Below are 27,883 nucleotides of genomic sequence, written 5' to 3' on the forward strand. Positions count from 1 at the left end.
AAGGGTAATTTTTTTTACAACATTATCCCTTGCACTCGCTTCTGTTCCATTTTTTCCCCTCCCTCCCTCCATCCCTTCCCCTAGATAGCAAGCAGTCCTATATATGTTAAATATGTTGCAGTATATCCTAGATACAATATATGTTTGTAGAACTGAACAGTTCTCTTGTTGCACAGGGAGAATTGGATTCAGAAGGTAAAAATAACCGGGGAAGAAAAACAAAAATGTAAATAGTTTACATTCATTTCCCAGTGTTCTTTCTTTGGGTGTAGCTGCTTCTGTCCATCATTTATCAATTGAAACTCAGTTAGGTCTCTTTGTCAAAGAAATACACTTCCATCAAAATCCATCCTCATACAGTATCATTGTTGAATTGTATAATGATCTCCTGGTTCTGCTCATTTCACTTAGCATCAGTTCATGTAAATCTTTCCAAGCCTCTCTGTATTCCTCCTGCTGGTCATTTCTTACAGAACAATAATATTTCATAACATTCATATACCACAATTTACCCAACCATTCTCTAATTGATGGGCATCCATTCAATTTCCAGTTTCTACCCAATACAAACAGGGCTGCCACAAAGATTTTGGCACATACAGGTCCCTTTCCCTTCTTTAGTATCTCTTTGGGATATAAGCCCAGAAGTAACACTGCTGGATCAAAGGGTATGCACAGTTTGATAACTTTTTGGGCATAATTCCAGATTGCTCTCCAGAATGGTTGGATTCGTTCACAACTCCACCAACAATGTATCAGTGTCCCGGTTTTCCCACATTCCCTCCAACATTCATCATTATTTTTTCCTGTCATCTTAGCCAATCTGATAGGTGTGTAGTGGTATCTCAGAGTTGTCGTAATTTGCATTTCTCTGATCAATAGTGATTTGGAACACTCTTTCATATGAGAGGTAATAGTTTCAATTTCATCATCTGAAAATTGTTCATATCCTTTGACCATTTATCAATTGGAGAATGGATTGATTTCTTATAAATTAGAGTCAATTTTCTATATATTTTGGAAATGAGGCCTTTATCAGAACTTTTAACTGTGAAGATGTTTTCCCAGTTTGTTGCTTCCCTTCTAATCTTGTTTGCATTAGTTTTGTTTGTACAAAGGCTTTTTAATTTGATATAATCAAAATTTTCTATTTTGTGATCAGTAATGGTCTCTACTTCATCTTTGGTCACAAATTTCTTTCTCCTCCACAAGTCTGAGAGATAAACTATCCTATGTTCCTCTAATTTATTTATAATCTCGTTCTTTATGCCTAGGTCATGGACCCATTTTGATCTTATCTTGGTATACAGTGTTAAGTGTGAGTCTATGCCTAATTTCTGCCATACTAATTTCTAGTTATCCCAGCAGTTTTTATCAAATAATGAATTCTTATCCCCAAAGTTAGGATCTTTGGGTTTGTCAAACACTAGATTGCTATAGTTGATTATTCTGTCTTGTGAACCTAACCTATTCCACTGATCAACTAATCTATTTCTTAGCCAATACCAAATGGTTTTGGTGACTGCTTCTTTAATATAATTTTAGATCAGGTACAGCTAGGCCACCTTCATTTGATTTTTTTCATTAATTCCCTTGAGATTCTCGACTCTTTATTGTTCCATATCATTAAAATCATTAAATATCATTACTTGATATCGATACTTGAATTGGGTTTTTCTAGCCGCTTGCGTATTTTTTCCTTTGTCTGAGGGGTCTGGCATTTGGCCACTATATTTTTTGGTATTTTGATTTTAGGATCCCTTTCAGTAGATGATCGATGAATTCTTTCAATGTCTATTTAATCTTTGTTTCTATGACTTCTGGGCAGTTCTCTTTGATAATTTCCTGGAAAATAGTGTCCAGGCTCTTTTTTTCATTATACTTTTCTGGGAGTCCAATGATTCTCAGATTGTCTCTCCTGGATCTGTTTTCCAGGTCTGTTGTTTTCCCAAGAAGGTATTTCACATTCTTTTCCATTGTTTGATTTTTTTGGTTTTGCTTGACTGATTCTTCTTGTCTCCACGAGTCATTCAATTCCATTTGTTCGATTCTGATTTTCAATGAAGTATTTTCTTCACTCACTTTTTTTATATCTTTTTCTAATTGTCCAATTGGGTTCTTTTGTTCTATGGAATTTTTTTCCATTTCACCAATTTTGTTTTTTAGAGAGCTGTTTTCTGTTTCCAGTTCACTAATCCTATTTTTCAAGGATTTTATTTCTTTATCCAGTCTCTCTTTAAATGAGTGGGATGACTTCTCCAGGCTCTTTTGCCAAGCCTCCCTCTCCTTTTCCCATTTTTCTTCTAGCTCTCTTGTGAGACCCTTTTTAATTTCCTCCATGAGATTCATCTGTGCTGAGGAACAGATGATCTCCTCCTTTGGGGATTCACCTGGAGACAGTCTGTTTTTAGTCTCCTCAGGGTTTAGAGTCTGCTCTCTATCCGTATAGAAGCTGTCAAGGGTTACGGTCCTTTTCAATTTTTTGCTCATTTTGTCAGAAAAGAATCAAAGACAAACTAGCAAAAAGAAAAAAAGAAAAAAAAACCCTAAATGGAGTCTGCTTTTTTGGGGGGAGGGGCTTGGTGGTGTCACTGAGCTTCCTCTACAGACTGTGGGGGAAGCAGTGAGGCACTAGCACTCTGAGACTCCTAAAGTGTGCTGAGACACTGTGGGGGAGGGGTAGCCAGGTCCCGAGAGACTCCAGCTGTTTGGGGTTGTATTCTTCCCCCCTTCCCCCCCCCCCCACCGTGTTTTTAGCTTCTCTGCTGGGCTGCTGGCTTGCTGCCAGGGAAAAGTATCCAATCCTGTAGCAAAGCTCTCCCCGCAGAGACTGCTGCGATCACACCCTACCCCCTCTTCGGTCTGCTCCTGTGCTCTCATTGCCACTACCCTCAGCCTTCGCCCAATCTAAAACCATCCCCGCCCTCAAGCAAAAATAGACCTTTCCTGGCGAATCTCAAGGATGGTTTCTCTTGGTAACTATTTGTGAGGTTTTTTTTCAGTCAAGCATTAATTCAGAGGCTTGTAATGAAATGGATTCTGAGAGAAAATGTGGAGCTTACATAGCTGTGTGCCTCCCCTCTGCCATCTTGGCCGGAAGTCTCTCTTACTTGATTTTCAAAATCTGTTTTGAGCTCTTCCGTGGCCTGAGATCATTTCTTATTTTTCTCGGAGGTTTTGGATATAGGTACTTTGATTTTGTTATCTTCTGAATATGTGTTTTGATCTTCCTTGTCACCTTAATAACTTTCAGTGGTCAGAAATTTTTTGGTTTCTCTGGTCATTTTCTTAGCCTGTTATACTCTGCTTTTAACTCTTTGTTAAAGTAAGGCTATATTTCCAAGGTAGAGGGTGCAATGTCCCAAGCTTTAACAGTTTTGTGCAATTGTTTTTAGAGATTCTTCTAGGTTTCCTATAAGTTTTTAGTTCTTCCAAGGTGGTATGATCCAAGGAGAAGTGTGTTTCCTATCCTCCTGGCCTGTGTTCGGGTCTATTAGTGACCACAAGCACAGTTTTCTGCCCTGAAATTGGGAGGAGGGTCCCTGATTCACTCTGGATGTAAGTTTTAGTGCTCTAAATACATCCAGGATCTGAGCATGAGGAAAGCAACAAAGTCCTGCTTCAGTGCTAGCAAAGAGACTCCTAAAATCTCCTTCTGATGAGCTGTTCAATCTCCTTATTGTCTACAGGCCGAGGCTGCTGAAAGATGCTACTACCACTGCCACTGCTACATCTGCTGATGATTCAATAGCTCCCAAAACCTGCTCCTTGTTTGCTGGGGTTTCCTTCTCACTCTAGTGCAAAGAAGCTTTCCTGCTGACCCTATAAATCATCTTTCATGTCTGTAGCCTAAAAATTTTGGAAACAGTCAGTGTTACCACTGATTTAGAGGCCCCAAGTCTTGCGGGGCTAGGGCTGTGTTGGACTACGCTGTACTCCCATCCTGGTGCAACAAACCTTTCCTGCTGATCTAAGTTGTCTATGACTAGTTCACGCCATATTTTTGTGGGTTCTGATACTCTAAAATTTATTTGGAGACATTATTTAAAGGTATTTAGAGGAGCTTAGGGAGAGCCTCAGGCAAATACCTACCTGCCTTTACTCTATCATCTTGGCTCCGCCTCTGCATTTGAAATCTCAATGTCTGTACAATTCTACCTTCATACTATGCTGCCTTCAATCTGGCAATCATGCCTTTGTTCCTTCTCCCCACCCCCATTCCATATTCTTCCCTCATTCCCCCCAACCCAGCTGGAAACTCAGACTTTACTTCTGGGACACTGAGTTCTGATGGATGAACTTTTCACATGATCAGAAGCAGGATTTTTTTGCCACTTCTCAGCAACTTCTATAACTTGCCACGTCTTCCCCCCTCCTTTTCTAATTCCTATTTATGATCTATCTCTTTACCTCTCTCCCAAATTGTATTACCCAGTAAATTATTCCCTTCTATTCAATTTCAAAATATTTCTTCTAAATTCCATTATCCCTGGATAAGACCTCATCTCTATAGATTCCTAAATAGTTTTCCTTTGTCAATTTTCTTTTCCTTCTCATCTATCCTTCCCACTGTTGCCAGATGAGTCTGTCTTAGGTTTCTTCAGATACGATTTATATTAACTCTCTGTTCAAAAATCCTTTAATGGTTTTCTAAAAACCTTTAAAGAAATTTCTCTGCCTCATAGGTTAACTGGGTTTTGGAACTAAACTCAAGTATTAAAAAAAGATCTCTCCATGAGAATAAGTAATAATTCCCTAATACTTTAAGAAAAAGGAAGCTTGACTAAATAAATGGCTGTATTATAATGCTTGTCACTTTGGGCAAAATGATTCAGGTCACAGATTCCACCATGAATCTTTTCATTTCATCCATGTAGTTCAATTAAAAACTTTTTAAAAGACATTATTAGAATCAAAGCATTTTAGAATGAATGAAACTCAAAGATTATTGTGTTCATCCTGTGGCATGCATAGCTTAAAGCATTGAAGATTCTATATAACACAATCTAATAAAGTCATTTTCTGACTCTTCATCTAATCTTCTTTCTAGCACCATATACTGAATGATACAAAATGAACCCGGAGACAAATGATTGCATAAGTAATAATTAAAATTCCAAATGGATTTTACTTGCCTTCACCTTTATAGTAGACCCTAGACCTATGTTGAAATGGGGTAGGAATTTAAAGTAAATATAAATTTTATTTCTAGAGGCCAGAAAATAAATTCTTTACTATTTGTTATAGTTTTATTGCAACTATATTATTGTAATGCCACATTGTTATACTATTACAGTGTCACATTCCTCTTATCTAATATCTTTGTAATAAAAATAATTATAGCTAAGTGATTTTTTTCATGGTCTAGAATACACAAAAATTTCTTGGAAAAGAACAATAATGATATTTCATCAGTAAAATAGCATATTTACCATTATGCTCATCAGTATTTTGAATGATAGTTGTCAGGAGGGTGAGAGGTTTCTGAAGCAAGACCAAATTTATTGCTACGCTGTGGCCCAAGAAACAAGGCATATTCTTTCTAAAACCATAAGGAGGAAAAAGTGGCCAAGGACATGGCAACCTCTATTGGCTTTGTATTACACCTGCAGGATTAGCACTGTTAGCTTTGTCAAGGAATCGTAAAGGAGAATGGATGCTATTACCGTCACAGTGTCAGTGATTTAAATATTGCCTATTCAAACGTTTACAATGACTTTGCAAAAGTAATTGCTGAAGATACAAGAGCTGTTCAAAGCTGATGATTGCCAAAGTGAGCTGAGTGGGGAATGTTCCTCACTTTATATATGCTGAATGAAATCAGTTTCCTGATGCAGAAGGAAACTTGTAAAGAGTTATAAAAAAGTTCTTCAAGGCTAGTTCAGGGTTATTGAGAGAGGAATTTGAGAACCAGATTTACCTCAGAGTGAATCCAGTAAATTCAAAGGAAGAACTGTACATACAAATTTATTTTCACTCTGAGTTTTCAAAAGAAGAAAACAAATAAAATGTACACACAATGAAATGAGAAGACAGGAGATGATAATGGAAAAAGATGACCTTAAATGCAGACAAAATATATGATGTGATACTTCTTAGTGATGTGACCTTGAACAAATGAATTAATTTCCGTGATTCTCAGTTTCTCCTTATCTGGAAAATGGGGAATAATAGTAACTACTATTATTATTACAATTGTAATACTTATCACAGTTATTGCAAGGAAAGTGTTTTATGAACTTTAAAGCACTATAAACATGTGAGTGATATACAATCAACATTATTTTTAGAATTTGAATTCCTATAGCACTGATTGTTTATATCAGATACAACCTCTTTGGGAGTATAATATCATGTAACCTTGCTCTATTAGTTAAGTACTATTAAGTAGCAAGCCTCTGATTCTGGGTACTCATTCACTTTCTAAATCTTTATATCATCAGTGCTCTCAAATTACCTTCCATGCATACACTATCTATAATTCTTCAATTCTTATAATCATATTACTGGGAATACCCTCATACCATTTTTTTTTTGCACAGAACATTTTCCTTTTCCAAATGTTTTATTTCTCTTACATATAATACTAATTCTCTTCAACACTGGAGCTGAAAATACTGGGGACATACTTTATTCCCTCTCTTTTTTCTTATATTCCCTGTATTTTATCACACACACACACACACACACACACACACACACACACACACACGTAAAATCCCTTTATACCAACAGCAAATCTTTTCCTCTCTTGAAATGGGATTCATATTTGCTCCTTTCTATTTCCATTGCCACTGTCTTATGTTTGGGCCATCATCATTCCATATGTAGATTATCTCAACAACTTCTTTACTGGTCCCCTGCAATATATTGTGTATATAGATATATCTAAAATGCAATTTCAGTGACATTCAACTCCCTTCTCCCATTCAAAACTTTCCAGAACTTCCTAGTAGCCCTGTGGTTATTGTAATTGTTGCAAATTCCTTGTTTTCAAAGAGAACCAATGCGATCATAGGGTGATGTCTTGACTTGTGTGTGAGGCAGAGTTGTGCAAAGTCATCAACCCCACTCTCTCTCTCAGAGTGATTGAAATCTAGGGGCAGAAAGAAGCCAGAATGCCTGACAATGGCCCAGGATGCAATGGAAAATATCAGCTTCTTTGATATCTGACCACGTTCTAAGTACTCCACATCTATCTTCAAGGCCACTGGAACAAATTGTTCTTATCCACTCATTCTGCCAGGATGCTTGTGGTACTCACCTTCATAACTCATGTAGAAATAGCTTAGCTAAATTCTAAACTTCTTAGTCTGTCAATCAAAACTTATCTTTGATATTTTAACTCATTCTCATATCTTCCAGAAGGCCTTCCTTTAATTTCAACATTATTAAAATAATACTAAAATATGACATTTTAGTGTTTGTAAAACATTTGAAATATGTTATTTCCATGTTTGACTCTCACAATAATATAGGTAATATAGGTGTTATTTATTATTATCCCTATTTTATAGATGAGGAAACTAAAGCTGAGAATTTAGCAAGTAAGCATCTAAGACAGAATTTGAACCCAGGCCTTCCTAACTCTAAGTCCACTACTCTATCCATTAGTTTATTTGACTGCTTCTGTTATACCCATTGATATCCTTTTTTCCTAACTCTTTTAGAAGTTATCATCTATCTTCATCCTTTGGAGAGTTAATCACAGACAGTCTTGTTATATTACTTAAATGCTATGGGATATCCTATCCTCCTTGAGCACAAGATACTGCTAATAGTGCTTTGAATATGGTAAACCCTCAATATTTGATATGATTTTGGGAGGACTTACATAATGTCTTTTTAACTCTATGATTATGCAATTCTATGATAAATAATTCTTGAATGAATGAATAAGATGTTAAAAATACAAATAACTATGGCCAAATATATTCAGTATCTATCAATCATTCAAACCTAACTAAATTCATTTTCTAACAACAAATTAGCTGAAATCTAAGGGGTAGTAGTTTTGATGAAGAGAGAAGAAAAGAGAGGATAAAATAGTAACATAAAGATGTATGGCAAAACACTGGAATAAAGGCTTCTGGGGAGCTAACAGAAAGATAGAATAAGTGGGGTAAGAACCTGCACGGCATCAAGGAGGAGTAAGCTTAGCAAATATAAAAGAGCCTTTAATGGATACTAGGAAGCTAGGAAAAGTAGATTTATCAATTTCACAGTTTTGTCTAGGTTCAGGGTCATGAAAAACAAGGCAATTTAATGAATGGTTTCCAAATTGAACCTAAAGATAAAACAAATGAGTCTAATTATTGTTATTTAGCAGGAGGATTATCGCCTACTGAAAGGACTGGGCATTAAAAGCTGATGAATATACAGACAATACATTCACTGACTCATTTCTTCATTGTAACAAAGCTATATTTTTATAGATTTAATATAGAAATAATTGAAAACAAAAAGACAAACCAATTCTGCAAATCTCTTTACCTGAAAAGCTCAGAGAAATATGAATATATAGTTTTGAAGGATAAAGTAAAGATATTTTAATTAATTAGCAGTCAGTCCAACTCTATACTTGGTGGAAAACTGTGTCCATTACTTTTTAAAATGAGTGTTACTGTTTAAAAAAACAAACAACTTTCTGTTTTCTAAGCCAATGTAAAGAGATTGTTGAGATAGTCTACATATGGAATCATGTGACTTGCCTGGGTCAGATGCTTAATAACTCTCACCTAGATTGCTATAATATGATAACAATATGATACATTAAGTTTTTTGGAAGCAGGGACTGTGTTTTTATACACACACATACATATATTTTTTGTTGTGGTTGTTGTTTGTATCTCACTGCCTGATATGATGTCTTACACACAGTAGACTCTATTTGTTAGGTCTCTTGGAATTCATCTTCCTTTCAGTTCATTTTATATACCAATATCTTTTTAATTTTCCCCAATACTTTTCTCATATCTATCATTCTCTTGTTTGAAAACCTTCGATGGTTTCTTCTTTTCTATTGATTGATGGGATTCATCTTTAAATAGATAACTGTATGTTTTAACAATGAAATTGCTGAAATAATCAGCAAATTGGAATTTGAGGATAATGAAAATTTCCTAATTTATCTAGCTAATGATATTTTTTCTATTTTTCAGTAAAGTTTCTTTGCTGTACCCAAGTCACTTGTTACAATACCTAATTATGTTTTATTCACTCTTACATTCAGAAATGTCCTCCCTGCTAATTTCTAATAACAGAAACGCTACATTTTCTTTAAAATCAAGTTGAGGACCCATATCCTCCATATTGTGTACCATAAAATCTCAACCCACATTGATCTTATCCTTCTCTAAGACTCTACTACATGTTGGTTTGTACCCAGAACTTAAGAATTTATTTATTAATACTTGTGTTGTTTTCATCAAAGTCATCTCATTCACTGATCAATTCATACTATCTCTTCAAATAGATTATAAATTAATTTATAGTGGGAAGTAAGTCTTTTAATTCATGTATATATCAACACAACAATAAAAATAATTCAATTTTATGCAATACTTTATAATTCTATATGCACAGGGACCTTGTAAGGTAGATAGTGCAAGATAATTACACACATTTCACAGATGAAGAAACAATCTCAGAGAATTTCTCAAGTGTCATGTTGGGATTCTAACTTCATACTATGTACACATTTGCTTTTTGATAGATCTCAGGCTATCTTGGCAATAGGTGACTGACATTAAAGAGACTTAGCTTTAGTACAGTTTCATATATCTACATTTCAAAACTCCTTAGTATTTTTGGAAAAGTTATATATAAATACCAGATATCACATTTCAGCAACTAATATTTAAGATTTTACTCAACCAATGCTCTTTTAAGATGGAGTTCTACTTAATCAAAGTATTATTCTCAATAAGAAATTACCCCAAAGAAACACCATTTTGCAGGTCTGATTTCAGAGAATTCTATTAAATAGAGAGTACAATGGAACAATTTGATTTGTAAGTCTCTCTCCATGAGGCTTTTGTTATAATTAACAAAATCTTGTTTGGATTCCTCTAAATGTATTGAAATGAGAGAAGATAGAAGAGAGGAAATACTGAGGGAGGGAGGACAATAGTTACCAGAGTAAGATGGGTAAAAGCAATGGAAAGAATATAGGTCTCTTGTTAGTTTAACAACCACTAAATCACAACAAAGCAAAGAATATGAAGTTGAAATCCCTTTTCATCCATCTGCAATTTAAATCCAGTTACTCAATTTTGTGGCTGTTGTTGCTATTTATTTGTGTCTGATTCTTCATGACTTCATGGATTTCATGTCCCTATGAATATTATCTCCCGATGTCTGAACAAGTTAAAGTTGTTTTTGTGACACTAATTATCTATCTCAGTTTCTGCTATCCCATTTACCTTTTGTCTTTAATCTTTCTTCACATCTTTTCCAATGAGTGTCATCTTCTCATTTGACCCAAGTACTTAAACTTCAGCTTTGATATTTGACTTTCCAGTGAATAATCTGAATTATTTTCTTGCATTATTATTTGATCACCTTGTTGCTCAAGGGATTCTCCATTTTTTTTCAATACTACAATTCAAAAGTATCAGTTCTATGGTACTTAGCTTTCCTTATAATCCTTATAGCACAACTCTTATAGTCCTACTGGAAAAAAACACACATCTTTGACTAGATGAACCTTTGTCAGCACGGTGATATCTCTTGTGTTTTAGTATGCTGTCTGGATTTTTCATAACTTGCCTTTCAAGAAGCATCTTTAAATTTTGGGATTGTAGTCACCATCAGCAATGCTCTTTGAGTCCAAGAATTTGACACTGATAAAATTTGACACTGCTTCCATTTCTTCTCCCTTTATTTTCCACAAGGTGATGGGATAAAAAAGTTGCCAAAATTTTGGGTTTGTGTTTTTTTTATGTCAATCATCAAGTTAGCTTTTATATTCTTCCTTCACCTTCATCAAGAGGCTTCTTAATCCTCTTCACTTTCTGCCTTCACAGTGGTATCATCTGCATATCTGAGATTGTTGCTCTTTTTCCCAGAAACTTTTTCTCCAGCTTTTGATTCATCCAGACTGGCATTTCACATGATATACTCTGCATATAAGTTAAATTATTAAGGTGATCCATATAGTCTTGTCATATTCCTTTCCCAATTTTACACCAATCAAGTTATTCCATATTTGGTTCTAACTGTTGCTTCTTGGCCTGTATACAGGTTACTCAGGGACAAGTAAGATGAGTTAGTACTACCTTCTCTTTGTGCACTTGTTACATTTTGTAGTGATCCACACAAACTTTTTAGTGTAGACAGTCAAACAGAAGTAGATGTTTTTTTGAAACTCCCTTGATTTCTCCATATTATGGTGAATGTTGGCAATTTGCTCTCTAATTCCTCTATTTTTTTTAAAAAACATCTTGCTTTTCTGATAATTCTCAGTTCACTTATTACTGAAGTCTAATTAGCAGAATCATAAGTATAATCTTGCTTTTGTGTGAAATGAATTTAACTGTTTGGTAATTTGAACATTTCTTGGTGTTATCCTTCTTTATGTTTGGTATGTAAACTAATTTTTTTTTTCAATCTGATGGCCATATTGAATTTTCCAAATTTGCTGGCATATTGAGTACAGTTCTTTAACAGCAATATTTGTTATGGATTTAAATAGTTCAACTGGAATTTTATCACCTTCACTATCCTTATTGTTAGTAATACTTTCTAAAGCCCACTAGACTTCATTTTCTAAGATGTCTGTTTTCTTCTATTTATTTTCATTGCTCATATAAGGACATATTCATAGTTCTCATCATTTTTTGGAATTCTGCATCCAATTCAATGCAGTCCCTTTCCCTTTTCCCTTTTGCTTTTTTTTTGTTTCTTTCTCAGCTCCTTGGAAAACCTTACTAGGCATCCATTTTGCCTTCTTGTTCTTCTGTTTCTTTGGAATATTTTTTGTTGCTGCCTCTTCAGTGAACCTCTGTCCACAGTTCATGGAACATCTATCTAGCAGATCTAATCTCTTAATTATATTCATTACTTCCACTTCATATTCATAAAGAATATTATTTATGTCATACTCTTATTGTCTGATGGTTTCCTTTACTTTCTTAAAGTCTGAATTTTGCAATACGAAGTTCATGATCTGAGCCAACATTCAGCTCCAGATCTTGATTTTTTCCTTTATTTTGCTTAATAAGATTTTGTTTTTTTCAATTACGTGTTAAAATAGTTTTCACTATTAATTTTTGTAAGATTTTAAATTCCAGATTTTTTACTCCCTCCTCCCCAAGACAGTAAGTAATCTGATATGTTATGTATGTATAATCATGTTTAAGGTATTTCCATATTGGATATGTTGTGAAAGAAAGATTATACTGCAGTATTGATTTTCTCAGCCACTTATTAACTAAAGAGATACTCCCATTTCTTCTAAGGAATTCCTGCCCACAGTAGTATATGCAGTGATTGCTTAAATTTAATTCCCATTAATTTAAGTTTACTGATACCCAAGATGATGTACACGTTTGATCTTTCCATTTCCTGTATGACCACATGTAGCCTAACTTGATTCATAGAATTTACATTTCATGCCACTATATAATTCTGATCTTTGCAACACTGGACTTTTGTCACTGAACATATCTACAGAAGAACTTCTTTTTGACTTTGGTCCAACCAATTCATTAGTATTAATGCTATTTGTCTTGAACTCTATCCCAGTAACATGGTGGATACCTTCCAACTTGAGGAGTTAATGTTCCATTGTCATTTCTTTTATCATTTTAGTTTTGTCCATGGGGTTTTCTTGGCAAAATTAATGGAGTAGTTTATTATTTACTTCTCCACTGAATCATCCTTGTTAGAATTCTCTACTATGACTGTTCATCTTAAGTGAAGCTGCATGGTATATACCATAGCTTCATTGAACCACTCAAGCCCCTCTTCCAGGACAAGGCAGTGATCTAGGAAGATAATTCAATTTTGATATTTCATCAACTTTGTTAAAATGAGATTCCTCCAATGCCAATTTAAATATTCAGAGAAACAAATTCCATTAAAATTTCATTTCTATGGTATTTTTATAAATTATCTGGATAATTTTATTGGAAAACCCCACTTAGAAAGCTCAATAGTTATTTGCAATTTGTACAATGTATAATAAGCAGGATGGAAATTATTTAATTCCATACAAATATTTGACTTTAGAGTCTTGTAATGGCACTTTTCTGGATAAAGGAAGATGAAACGATATAAAATTGTAAAGTTCCACTTGAAGGTTTTTTGTTTTTCAAAAGAGGACTACTCAATTTTATCTAAAGTGAACCTGTGGTTTCAGTTCGATGTTAACTGCTGCTGCAACATAATAAAAAGACATCTGAATCCTACTTAATTTTCCAGACATCAAGATTGTATGGACTTGGTTGCATTTGGAAATAAGAAAAACAAAAACAAGAAAGCAGAGTGGCTTTTTAAACTAATGAAATGGGCATATGAATAATACATATTAAATGCTGACTTTTTTTACTTTGAATGCTTTCCATAGCTCATTGAAAAGCTATGGGCACAGGACTCTAGATGGGACTTCTGGTCAAGATGGCGGAGAGGAAGCACACTGCTGTGTAACCTCTGTGTTTTTCTCTCACTATCCATTTCATTTCATGCCTCTGAATTAATGCTCGACTGAAAAAAAACATACAATTACTTACCAAGAGAAACCATCCTTGAGACTCGTCAAGAAAGGTCTGTTTTTGCGCGAAGGCGGGGACGGTATTTAAATCGGAAGCAGTCTGCGGCCAGCAGCTGCAGCGAGAGCACAGATAGCAGCTCAGAGCCGAGCAGAGCAGAGAGGGGGTGGGGCGTGATCGCAGCCGTCTCTGAGGGGAGTGCTTTGCTACAGGATTAGATACTTTGCTCCGGCAGCAAGTCAGCAGCCCAGCAGAGAAGCTAAAAACATCGAGGGTGAAGAATACAACCCCAAACAGCTGGAGTCTCTCGGGACCTGGCCACCCCTCCCCCACAGTGTCTCAGCGCGCTCAGATCTCAGCGCGCAGGCGCCATAGCACAGTAGGACCTGTGCCTCACGAATACCCTGCCCCTCCCCCAAAGAAAGCAGCCTCCATTCGAGGGTTTTTTTTTTCTTCTGTTTCTTTGATAGTTTGTCTTTGATTATTAGACAGAATGAGCAAGAAACTGAAAAAGAATTTAACCCTTGACAGCTTCTATACAGATAAAGAGCAGACTCCAAATCCTGAGGAGACTAAAAACAAACAGTCCCCAGGTGAATCCCCAAAGGAGGAGATCATATGTTCCTCAGCACAGATGAATCTTATGGAGGAAATTAAAAAGGCTCTCACAAGGGAGCTAGAAGAAAAATGGGAAAAGGAGAGGGAGGCTTTGCAAAAGGAGAGGGAGACTTGGCAAAAGCAGAGTGAGGCTTTGCAAAAGGAGAGGGAGACTTGGCAAAAGGAGAGAGAGGCTTGGCAAAAGAGCCTGGAGAAGTCAGTTAAAGAGAGAGTGGATAAAGAAACCAAATCCTTGAAAAATAGGATTGCTGAACTGGAAAACAAAATTGGTGAAATGGAAAAAAATTCCACAGAACAAAAGAACTCAATGGGACAATTAGAAAAAGATCTTTAAAAAGTGAGTGAAGAAAATACCTCACTGAAAATCAGGGTCGAACAATTGGAATTGAATGACTCAAGGAGACAAGAAGAATCAGTCAAGCAAATCCAAAAAAATCAAACAATGGAAAAGAATGTGAAATACCTTCTGGGGAAGACAACAGACCTGGAAAACAGATCCAGGAGAGACAACCTGAGAATCATCGGACTCCCAGAAAAGTATGATGAAAAAAAGAGCCTTGACACTATTTTCCAGGAAATTATCAAAGAGAACTGCCCAGAAGTCATAGAAACAGAGGGGAAAATAGACATTGAAAGAATTCATCGATCCCCTACTGAAAGGGATCCTAAAATCAAAACACCAAGGAATATAGTGGCCAAATGCCAGAACCCTCAGGCGAAGGAAAAAATACTGCAAGCAGCTAGAAAAACCCAATTCAAGTATCAAGGAGCCACAATAAGGATCACCCAGGATCTGGCAGCATCTACATTAAAGGATCGAAGGGCCTGGAATATGATATTCCGAAAGGCTAAGGAACTTGGTATGCAACCAAAAATAACTTATCCAGTGAGATTGAGCATCTTTTTCCAGGGAAGAAGATGGACATTCAACGAAGTAAGCGAATTTCACCTATTTTTGAGGAAAAAGCCAGAACTTAACAAAAAAATTGATCTACAAGCACAGAACTCAAGAGAAATCTAAAAAGGTAAAGATTAATCTTGGGAACTATATTTCGGCTATAAAGATGTATAAAGAATACATGTATACCTTGTTCTAGAAACTAGATGTGGAAAGGACATTGTACCAGAAAAAAGGGAAAGTGGGGGTACTACATTTCATGAAGAGGCAAAGAAAACCTATTATATCTGAGAGAAAGAATGGAGAGGGATGAATATAGTGAGTATTTTACTGCTTTCAGAATTGGCATTAAGAGAAAAATTTTAGACATATTCAATCTATGGTGAAACTTCTCCCACCTCATTGAAAAGTGAGAAGGGAAAAGTGAAAAGGGAAGGAATAAGCTAAGTGGAAGGGAATACGGTAACTGGGAGGGAAAGGGGTAAGTTAGGGGGAGGAACTCTAAGGGTGGGGGAGGGATACTAAAAAAGGGAGGCTGTGAGAAGCAAGTGGTGCTCACAAGCTTAATACTGGGAAGGGGGGTAAGGGAGTAAGAAGGGAGAAAAGCATAAACCGGGGTTAACAAGATGGCAAGTAATACAGAATTGGTCATTTTAACCATAAATGTGAACGGGGTAAACTCCTCTATAAAGAGGAAGCGGTTAGCAGAATGGATTAAAAGCCAGAATCCTACAATATGTTGTTTACAGGAAACACACCTGAAGCGGGGTGATACATGCAGGTTAAAGGTAAAAGGTTGGAGCAAAACCTACTGTGCTTCAAGTGAAGCCAAAAAAGCAGGGGTAGCCATCCTGATCTCAGATCAAGCTAAAGCAAAAATTGATCTAATCAAAAGAGATAAGGAAGGGCACTATATCTTGCTAAAGGGTAGAATGAATAATGAAGCAGTATCTATATTAAACATATATGCACCAAGTAGTGTAGCATCTAAATTCTTAAAAGAGAAATTAAGAGAGCTGCAAGAAGAAATAGACAGTAAAACTATAATAGTGGGAGATCTCAACCTTGCACTCTCAGAATTAGATAAATCAAACCACAAAATATATAAGAAAGAAGTCAAAGAGATAAATAGAATACTAGAAAAATTAGATATGATAGATCTCTGGAGAAAATGTAATGGGGACAGAAAGGAGTACACCTTCTTTTCAGCAGTTCATGGAACTTATACAAAAATTGACCATATATTAGGACATAAAAACCTCAAACTCAAATGCAGTAAGGCAGAAATAGTGAATGCATCCTTTTCAGACCATGATGCATTGAAAATTACATTCAATAAAAAGCTGCAGGAAAGTAGACCAAAAAATAATTGGAAACTAAATAATCTCATACTAAAGAATGATTGGGTGAAACAGCAAATTATAGACATAATTAATAACTTCATCCAAGAAAACGATAATAATGAGACATCATACCAAAATGTATGGGATGCAGCCAAAGTGGTAATAAGGGGAAATCTCATATCTCTAGAGGCCTATTTGTATAAAATAGAGAAAGAGAAGGTCAATGAATTGGGCTTGCAACTAAAAATGCTAGAAAAGGAACAAATTAAAAACCCCCAATCAAACACTAAACTTGAAATTCAAAAAATAAAAGGAGAGATCAATAAAATTGAAAGTAAAAAAACTATTGAATTAATTAATAAAACTAAGAGTTGGTTCTATGAAAAAACCAACAAAATAGACAAACCCTTAGTAAATCTGATTAAAAAAAGGAAAGAGGAAAATCAAATTGTTAGTCTTAAAAATGAAAAGGGAGAACTCACCACTAATGAAGAGGAAATTAGAGCAATAATTAGGAGTTACTTTGCCCAACTTTATGCCAATAAATTCGACAACTTAAATGAAATAGAAGAATACCTCCAAAAATATAGCTTGCCTAAACTAACAGAGGAAGAAGTAAATATCCTAAACACTCCTATCTCAGAAAAAGAAATAGAACAAACTATCAATAAACTCCCTAAGAAAAAAACCCCAGGACCAGATGGATTTACATCTGAATTCTATCAAACATTTAAAGATCAATTAACTCCAATGCTAAATAAACTATTTGAAGAAGTAGGGATTGAAGGAGTCCTACCAAACTCCTTTTATGACACAGATATGGTACTGATACCTAAACCAGGTAGGCTGAAAACAGAGAAAGAAAATTATAGACCAATCTCCCTAATGAATATTGATGCTAAAATCTTAAATAAAATATTAGCAAAAAGATTACAGAAAATCATCCCCAGGATAATACACTATGACCAAGTAGGATTTATACCAGGAATGCAGGGCTGGTTCAATATTAGGAAAACTATTAACATAATTGACTATATCAACAACCAACCAAACAAAAACCATATGATCATCTCAATAGATGCAGAAAAAGCATTTGATAAAATCCAACAGCCATTCCTAATAAAAACACTTGAGAGCATAGGAATAAAAGGACTTTTCCTTAAAATAGTTAGGGGCATATATTTTAAACCTTCAGTAAGCATCATATGCAATGGGGAAAAACTAGAACCTTTCCCAGTAAGATCTGGAGTGAAACAAGGCTGCCCACTATCACCATTATTATTCAATATTGTATTAGAAACACTAGCCTCTGCAATAAGAGTCGAGAAAGAGATTAAAGGAATTAGAGTAGGCAATGAGGAAACCAAACTATCACTCTTTGCAGATGATATGATGGTATACCTAGAAAACCCCAGAGATTCTACTAAAAAGCTATTAGAAATAATTCATAATTTTAGCAAAGTAGCAGGATACAAAATAAATCCCCATAAATCCTCAGCATTCTTATACACCACCAACAAAATCCAAGAGCAAGAGATACAAAGAGAAATTCCATTCAAAATAACTGTTGATAGCATAAAATATTTGGGAATCTACCTACCAAAGGAAAGTCAGGAATTATATGAGCAAAATTACAAAAAAGTTTTCACACAAATAAAGTCAGACTTAAATAATTGGAAAAATATTAAGTGCTCTTGGATAGGCCGAGCGAATATAATAAAGATGACAATACTCCCTAAACTAATCTATTTATTTAGTGCTATACCAATCAGACTTCCAAGAAAATATTTTAATGATTTAGAAAAAATAACAACAAAATTCATATGGAACAATAAAAAGTCGAGAATCTCAAGGGAATTAATGAAAAAAAAAATCAAATGAAGGTGGCCTAGCTGTACCTGATCTAAAATTATATTATAAAGCAGCAGTCACCAAAACCATTTGGTATTGGCTTAGAAATAGATTAGTTGATCAGTGGAAAAGGTTAGGTTCACAAGACAGAATAGTCAACTATAGCAATCTAGTGTTTGACAAACCCAAAGATTCTAAATTTTGGGATAAGATTTCATTATTTGATAAAAACTGCTGGGATAACTGGAAATTAGTATGGCAGAAATTAGGCAAGGACCCACACTTAACACCACATACCAAGATAAGATCAAAATGGGTCCATGACCTAGGCATAAAGAACGAGATTATAAATAAATTAGAGGAACATAGGATAGTTTATCTCTCAGACTTGTGGAGGAGAAAGAAATTTGTGACCAAAGATGAACTAGAGACCATTACTGATCACAGAATAGAAAATTTCGATTACATCAAATTAAAAAGCCTTTGTACAAATAAAACTAATGCAAACAAGATTAGAAGGGAAGCAACAAACTGGGAAAACATTTTCACAGTTAAAGGTTCTGATAAAGGCCTCATATCCAATCAATTAGTCAATATGAAGCACTTATTATGTTCAAGGTACTCTGCTAAGTGCTGAGGATACAAAGAGAGGCAAAACAACATGGTTGCTGCCCTCAAAAAGCTCACATTCTAAGGAGGAAGTCAACATGCAATCAACCATAGAACCAGAGTTTCAAGTCTGACCATTCCTGGAAAAGAATGACACTCCTGACAAGTAATCACCAAGCTTTGGTTTAAAGAGCTCAAGTGGAGCCTTCAACAATTATTTCCTAAAGTAGTTCACTCCATTCCTGAAGAGTTTTTTATTAGGAATTTTTCCTCACATTGTTAATTGGATATTAATGGATGAGAATTAAAAATTCAATAGGCAAAAAGGAGGTTCTTTTAGGCCAAGCAATAATATAAATTATGGCTCAGAGATGGCAAGATATAGTAGACAAATAATGATGATGATGATGATAAATAACATATAGGATTGCCAAGAATTGTGCTGAGTGCTTTACCAATGTTATCTTATTTGATCCTTATGACAGTCCTAGGAGGTAGATACTATTATTATCTCCATTTTACAGAAGAGAAAATTGAGACAAGGACATTTCATTTAGTGAGGATACAGAGTTGGGGCCCATGCTACTTCTCTTAGAATTCACCATGATCTACTGCATCCAGAAGCAGTGGAGTGACTCCATCTTGTTCTTTGCAGGGTAAGCTTATGTTGGCTGATCATTAAGCACCTCCTATGGGCCATGCCTTGTATTAGACACAAAGTTAGATGCATCAGTTTCCTGCTGGATATTAGGATAAAGGGAGTTTAACATTAGCTTTCATTTTAGGATTTAAAATTCATTCATATTATGAGAAACCCAGACTAAATTTGTTACTGTACATCTCATTCACATTGCTTATTTTTGCTTGGCTGCCTTTTTATCACCCCATTCAAAAAACTTTACTCATACTGGTTCTTGTACTTGAAGTACTTTCCTCAACCTCTACCAGGACATCTTTTCTTACTACTTCAACTCATACCAATTTCTCTTTTTATCAATTTCTTATCAACATAAGAGGCTACAGCAGAATTTAGCCATTTATTGTATCCAAGTCTAAAAATACTTGAGGACTGCTAGAAATTAGATCCCAGGAGAGTAGAAATTGTATTAAAAAGTAATGATTTTTACTTTCAGGGCTGTATTTATTCAGTGTGTGTAGCATCATGGATTACTCGGTTCTAATGCCCAAATGTCCCTTGACTTCATGAAATTCAGTTTTCTCACCTGTAAAATAATGAGGATACAACAGATCTTGGGGTTCTAATATTGTTTATGACTGGAGATGCCTACAACCCCCTTCTCAGAATAATACCTTTAAATGCATTAAATAAAATGCAAAGAAGATTACAAAGAAAAAATAAATATATTGGAATACAGTTAAAATACAGTCCATAAGCTCAGGTAAAGAACCCCTGAAGCTGATGATTTGTGATGACTCTTTTATCCCTATTTCTTTGAAATGTTCACTTTATCATTGCTTTAGTCACTCAGTCCATAAGCATTTAATAAATCCTTACTATGTACCAGGTACTGAATTAAGTCCTGAGGAAACAAAGAATGACAAAAGACAAAAATCCTTCCTTTTAAGTAACTCACAATCATATGGGAAAGATAACATATAAACAAAAATGTACAAATAAGCTATATGTAAGATAAATTGGATATAACCAAAAGATGGAAGCACTAGAATTAAAACTGATTGGGAAAGATTTGTCATACAAGATGAAATTTTAGCAGGGACAGCAAGAAAGATTGTAAACTTATACAAAGGCTAATTTTTCTAAGATTGAAATAAATAGTCATTTGTATCTCAAAAATATATGTAATATTCTAGAAGTGGTCAATGTGCAATTTCACAATATAAATGTTGCTGTGGCAACTACAGAGTGGGAAGATATTTACAACAAAACTGCAGAAAGAAGGAATAATGCATCTTCTTTAGAAACACGCACAACTTAATTGTATAAAGAAAAAAAGCTTCATCCTCCTTGCTTGTCTAGATCAACAGGGTTAAGCAATCATTCAAAGTATGCACAATGTTCTAAGCAGAGTAAATCAATAACACAATATTGCAGCAAAATGTGTCTTATTAAAAGTATTTTACATGAAAAATAGATGTGGAAAATGAATACACTTTTAAAAAAGAAGCTCCATTGTCTTACTATTGCCCACAAAGGCGATGATCCACAAGGATCATGATATGGTGGAAAGAATACTCAACTAGGCTCATTTGCAATATATTATATTATCATTAGCTGAGAGGCTACCCAGGGGTCCTCAAACTTTTTAAATAGGGGGCCAGTTCATTGTCCCTCAGACAGTTGGAGGGCCGGATTATAGTAAAAACAAAAACTTTGTTTTGTGGGCCTTTAAATAAAGAAACTTCATAGCCCTGGGTGAGAGGGATAATCGTCCTCAGCTGCTGCATTTGGCCACAGGCTGTAGTTTGAGGACCCCTGCTATGTGAACAAAAAAAATGCCTAGTCTCTGAATATCAGTTACTACGGGAAGTTCTAAATTCTATTTTCTTTTTTATTGCATCCAGGGCCATTTCTAGTTGTCCTGAACAACCTAGATGGCTCCAGAGGTTAAAGTGAGGCTGGTGACTTTGCACAAGCCATCTTCACTAAAATTCAATTTACCTGCCAGTCATGAAATCACTTTCTTGACACTTTGGCCCTTTTTAAAAATGAAGGACAGACAACAACAACAACATGACTATCACTATGGATCTAAGTTTGTTCATTTGGAAAAGAGGAAATGTACTAAATGTACTAAATTTCTACAAAATAAAGTATAAATTTCTGAGCTCTCCTCTAGATTTAGTGTTTTTGTAGCTTGCTCTTCATTCTCCTTACATACAATCCCAGAAGAAAAAAGGTCACTAAATATCAGGCTCCTGGATCTTTGAAAGAAGAGAAGGGAACAAGTATTTATAAAGCACCTAATATGTGTGAAGCATTATGATAAGTGCTTTTTACAAGTACTTTCTTCTTTGACAATGGGAGTCTAAACATGATTTCAATGGACCTAAACAGAGAAGAGAGGGAAATTTCAATTTCATGCTACACACAAGGACAAAATCCTCTAAGTAAAAGAAAAGAATAACCAAATGCAATTAAGATCATCCAGAAGAGGGAGACCAGCTTAGGTAAAATACTCAAGATCATGGCACATGAGGATTGGTGGAGAAATTGGGATGTTTAATGTAAAGATACTAGAACAGATTCAGTAGAGATCTGATAGTTATTCTTCATGTATTTGAAAGACATCCAAATGGAAGAAGGCTCCAGTGGAGATAATTAAACAATGTGTAGAAGTTGCAAAGAAGAAAACAGTTACACAAAAGTGGGACGAAATGCTGCAAGGAAGAGGAGGCTCTGCTCTTTGCAAGTTACCAAGGAGATAATGGATAATGCCTTCTCTGTGGTGTTGAACTAGGGATGAAATAGTTTCTGAGGATCTTTCCAAATCTAAGAGTCTGTGATTCAGTCAGTCAATCAGATGCAAGTATTCAGCTCCTATTATATGCAAGACACTGCTAAGGCAAGTAAGGCAAAAACAGTCCCTAGACTCAGAGATTCTGGTCAGCCTAATAGTGGCAACAACAAGCAAACAGTGATGTAGAAACAAGTTACATAGAGGATAATTTGGAGATAATCAACAAAGAAAAGGCTTGAGAAGTAAGAGAGGTTTGGGGAAATTTTTCATGTAAAGTTGGGATATTAGATGGAATTCAGGGAAACCTGAGGAGCCAGGAGATGAATATCAGGCTTGGGAAACAGTAAAAAGACCTGGAGTCTGGAGACGGAGTGTCTTCTTAGAGGAACATAACAGAGGGAGTGTTACTCAGTCACAGAATATGTGGAGAGTCAGATATAAAAATACTATAAAAGTAGGAGGGAGCCAGGTTGAAAAAGTCTTTAAAAGCCAAAAGTAGATTTTATATTTGATTCTAGAGATAATAGGGAGCCACTGTAATATAGAGAATAGGAAGAAACATGATAAGCCTTGTGTTTTAGTAGCATAAGTTGAAGATATATTGGAGAGGGAAGAGACACAAAGCATAGAAAGCAACCAAGAGGCTATTGAAATAGTTCAGAAATGAGGTGATGAGGACTTATATCAGGCTGGAGGCAGTTCCAGAAGAGAAAAGATCATGTAAATGAGGGATGTTATGAAGGCAAATTCTAGAGGACTTGGCAATAGACTAGATATGGACAGATGAGAGTGAAGAATTAAGAATAACACCTAGGTTGCTAGTCTGGGAAACTGGGAGAATGTTGGCATCCACAGTAATCAAGCAGCTCAGAAATGGGGAGAATTTGGGGAAAAAAATATAAGGAGTTCAGTTTTGGACATGTTGCATTTAAGATATCTATGGGATGTTCATTTTGAGATGTTTTATAAGCAATTAGAGACCTGAACTTCAATATTAGGAAAGAAGTCAGGGCTGAGCAAGTTAGACTTATGAATAATCAACATGAAGTTGATAACTGAAACCATGAACTCACCAAGTAAAATAGTATAGAGGGAGAAGAAAAGGTACAGGAGACTGCCAAACAGCCCTGTAGTACACACACATTCAATGGGCATAAAGTCATAAGATTTAAAGCTGGAAGAGACTTTAGAAATAAATGTCACATTTTACAGATGAGGAGAGACCCAAAGAAGTTAAGTGAAATTTTCCCTAGATGTATGAGCAATAAATATAAAATAATATTTCTTCGTACTGACCTGTTATATAAATATGCCAGCAAAGAAAAAAATAATCCACAAGCACATATACATACAAACATATTTTTAATTTTTTAATTATTTAATTTAATTGATTATTTAAAGGTAGCATACCTTGGCAATTTCTGGATTTTCTGCCACCATATAAGTGAAGCTGATATTCACCAGGTCAGTGCCACTGCAGACACAGACTATCCTTCCCTCCAAATCACTCTCTGATTTTCCAAAAGCCTCAAGAGCTGCTAGGATTTTGGGATCCTGTTTCATAAAGAAAGCTAATTAGATGGCACAGTACTTAGGGAATAATTTAATTATACCCAACAGCTTTGAATAATAATGTACATACAATGTAGTAAATGTCATTTAGACTTAACTTGAAGATCTCCAATATAGGAAAACCAATCACTCTCTGAGATGCTTCTTGAAAATATGTTTTTCTTACATTTCAATAACCAAAAACTCTACTGACACCCAACTCAGATACAAGTATTCATCATTATATGACAATATTGTTATTATTTGAAAAGTAGGGGCCCAAAACTTCCCAATTATAGACAGAATCTCTTTCCTTCATGTAGTCATTTTTGGTTCTAATGCTAACACAGGTGAAGAGTTTAGACATTTGAATGAAATTTACTTATGATAATATGTTAAGAAAAGGCTTCTATGAAATTTTTCAACAGTGTCCCTAAATGATTCTAGAGGATTCATGTCAATTTACCACAACTGATTGTCACTGTTAAATCAAGAGAGATTACATTTGTCATGTAGCCCAAGAAATAGAATAAGTTTTTCTATATCTTTAAAAGTTTTGTTATTTTTAAATTAGAAATATGAAATAAGAAAGAAATATGAAAAATAGAAATAGAAAGATATATTGTTGCTGGAGAAAACTCAAAAAGTTTTAGAAAACTAGAAAAGTGAGGGTATGACACATTTTACAAAAATACAATAGGTCTCCTGAACATATTTAAAAGTTAGCATATTTGCAGAGTTCAGATTGATATTATGAGAAATATCTACCAAACCATGTCAGAAATGGAGAAGGTATAAAATACCATGTGCTTTGTGTAAAAACTGAAATATTCTCTAAAAGAAAAAAAAATTCTTCTGAGATCTAAATACTGATGAAAACAACTTTTATTCAAACATATTCATCTTTGGAAGGTAAGTTTGTGATCTCTGTCATTTTTCCTTTAAGAGGAAAGCAACATATTTCAGCCTTTAAAATGAGATGACATCTTTTAGTGTGCAGGTGCACAGACATGGAATTATACAAGCCATTTCAATTTTCATGTCAACTGAATGAAGCCCAGTAGTGAAGTATTCATTGCCAAATCAAAAAAAAATAGGGTATGTGGTACACTGGTTGTCAAATTCATTTTGCAGTTAAAGAAAATGTATCCTGGATGCTCAATAGAAAATTACCAGAAAAATCTTTTTTGAACAGTGAGATAGCTCCTGAAATCTCCCAGGAGTCCTCTTTTTAATAGGCAAACAGATTTCTGATACATTTATAAATAACAAATTTAAAATGAACCAAAATCTTAAAGCTTATCTAATTTCCAAAATGTGCTATTTTTCCCCACAGTAAATGGCTGATGCATTCCATGGTAACTTTTCAAATTAAGCACTTTTTATAAAAAAGAACAACAAAAGAAATCAATTACAGAGTACCTTTGGTACAGATCCAAAACGAATGCTGTTGATGAGGGAGCACTCTAATACCTGTCCTTCCTGAAAGCAAAGAGAGTTGCAATTTATTATTGCTTGAATTATAGTAATGTGTGTTTTTACTAAACAGCACTTAACATCTTAGATATTCAACAAATGGTTACCAATAATAATGGTATTTATGATGGTATTGAACTAATGTGAGGGGAAAAGGTAATTTTCAAAAAAATAAATGAGGATTATATCTTTCATACACCTTAAATAATCAAGAAATACAACTTTTCATTTCAAAGGGACATATGAGTATCAAAGTATAAAGAATTTTATGTATTCTAAAATTTGAAATTCAGGTTAAGGGAAGTTAAGTTCCCATAACTTTTATATAGGCATAGTCTTATCTTCTTCCTTCTCCCATTCTTCAATTATCTTTTATGTGTTGTCTTCCCTCCTTCAAATATATTCTCCTTGAAACAGGTACCATCTTTTTGCTTATTTTTATATCTCATAGCTCTTAACATCCTGCTTGGCATATATCAGCTAATCACTGACTTGAATATTTTCTAAGTGAAAGGATTAAAAAACCTAGTTGTTATATAAACTAAAGACAATTTATTGCTATTTTACTGTACCTTTCCTTCACTTTTCCAGGTCAAAAAGAAGCCAAATTCATCCACTTTGAAGAGGCAGTTAGGTTCAAATACAAAGGATTCCTGTTGAAGAAAAAATTATTATTCTTCATGAATTATCTTACTTTTCTTAAGAAAAATATAAATATAATATGAACTAAAAATCTGTATTAAGTTCTTATAATCATAAAAATAAACATTAGTTACAATTAAAACCTAAAATTAAAAGTAAAACTTAACTGACACTCATTCCTTATTAGAATCAAATTAATATATTTGAATTGAATATGGGCCTTTTTCCAATTTTTTTCACATCTTGTTTGAGGATATTCTTATTACACAGTTACAATGTTTGATGACATTACCAAAAGCATAAAGAAAAGTGAATTCAGAAGTGTAATGACAGGTCAGTAGCTATCAATCCCTAGGTATCTTTTTTTTCTTGCCTAGGCAGATTTTCACATAAAACTACATGGGGCCAAGTTAATAATTTGAAAAATTCTTCTAATTATCCTAGTGTTTGTTCTATATGATTTATATATAAACATTCACAGATGGTTGAGTTTTCCTCTTTTCATCTAGATTTAGTTTGAAATTAGAGTCAAAATTTCATTATCTAGGTTCTTAGTTATAAGAGAAGATGGCTGACATTCAGAATTTGTGGTAGTTATGGAGCCAAGATGGCAGAGAGTAGACAGGTCTTTGAGCTCTTCATGGCTTCTTTCAGAACCAACACCAGATCCAGCCTCTGAACAGGTTTTGGAGTGACAGAACACACAAATGCCTGGAGTGTAACACATTTCTAGAAGAAGATATTTTGGAAGAACTTCAGGAAAGGTCTGTCTCAATCAGGGTAGGGGGAAGCAGCCCAGAGCAGATACTACATAGGGATAACCAGGGAAAAGAGGCCACCCCACACTGGGGGAATCTACTGGGAAGTTCTTAGTCAAAATACAGCATTGTTGGTTACTCTGTCCTGGTTCAGAAGCCAGTGGATCAGCAGAATAGCTGTAAGACCTCCAAAACAACTGTAGAAGGCAAATAGTGAGCCCCAGCACAACAAGCAGGACTTTGCCACTCTATTCATCTCAGGAAGACCTTAATCTTTAAAAATGAACAAAAAAGCAAAATGAGCTCTGACCATAGATAGGTTTTATGGAGACAGAAGCACAGACCTCAAACTCTGAAGACACTAAAGATAAAATGTCTCCAGATGAAGCCTCAAAGGGTAATATAAGCTCTTCTCCAACTCAGAAGACTCTCTTGGAAGAATTCAAAAAGTATCTCAAAAGAGAGTTGAAAGAAAAATGGGGAAAGGAAATGAAAGCTTTGGAAAAGGAAACACAGAAATTGTCTGAAGAAAATCAATTAGTTCTTAAAAATAGATTTCGTAAAATGGAAAAAGAAAACAATTCTTTTAAAAACAGGATTGGTTGTTGGAATCCTTACAAACTGCTAACTAATTAGAGTTGATCTAATCTTACAAGAAGATGTTTTGGGCAGAACCTGAAACAAGGTACTAAGTAGAACTAATTAGTACAATGCTTGTGTTTATACCTTTACTCATTGGAGTTCACAAGTATGCCAGCTTCACAAAGTAAACTTTGTACCTTTGTGAATTCACACTTCCCTTAAACTTCTTTGGGCCAGAGAGCACTATGGGAGAAAACCCATAATCCCTCTCTCTCGTATCCCACAATTCATCCCTCTTGTATAAAAGAAACAGACAGAGGCTCTCGGTGAGATTTCAGTGGAATTACGCCAGAAGCCCTCTCTCCGAGGCAAGGCAAGAGAGAATATATTTTCCACTTGGCTG

The 27,883-nt window shown here is 34.9% G+C and overlaps 1 protein-coding gene across 5 annotated transcripts in view; it reads right to left on the reverse strand.

The window, feature by feature from the left end:
• Positions 1 to 27,883, reverse strand: part of PLCB4 (phospholipase C beta 4) — a 477,498-nt gene that overhangs the window by 132,072 nt on the left and 317,543 nt on the right. For all 5 annotated transcript variants that reach the window (XM_051975941.1, XM_051975940.1, XM_051975939.1 and 2 more), the window contains 3 exons: positions 26,071 to 26,151; positions 25,445 to 25,504; positions 23,882 to 24,025 (listed from right to left, as the gene is read on the reverse strand). In XM_051975941.1, the coding sequence (XP_051831901.1) occupies positions 23,882 to 24,025; positions 25,445 to 25,504; positions 26,071 to 26,151 (285 nt within the window). The remainder of the gene's footprint in view (positions 1 to 23,881; positions 24,026 to 25,444; positions 25,505 to 26,070; positions 26,152 to 27,883) is intronic.

Source organism: Antechinus flavipes, chromosome 2 (genome assembly GCF_016432865.1).
Source record: "Antechinus flavipes isolate AdamAnt ecotype Samford, QLD, Australia chromosome 2, AdamAnt_v2, whole genome shotgun sequence".
NCBI lineage: Eukaryota > Metazoa > Chordata > Mammalia > Dasyuromorphia > Dasyuridae > Antechinus > Antechinus flavipes.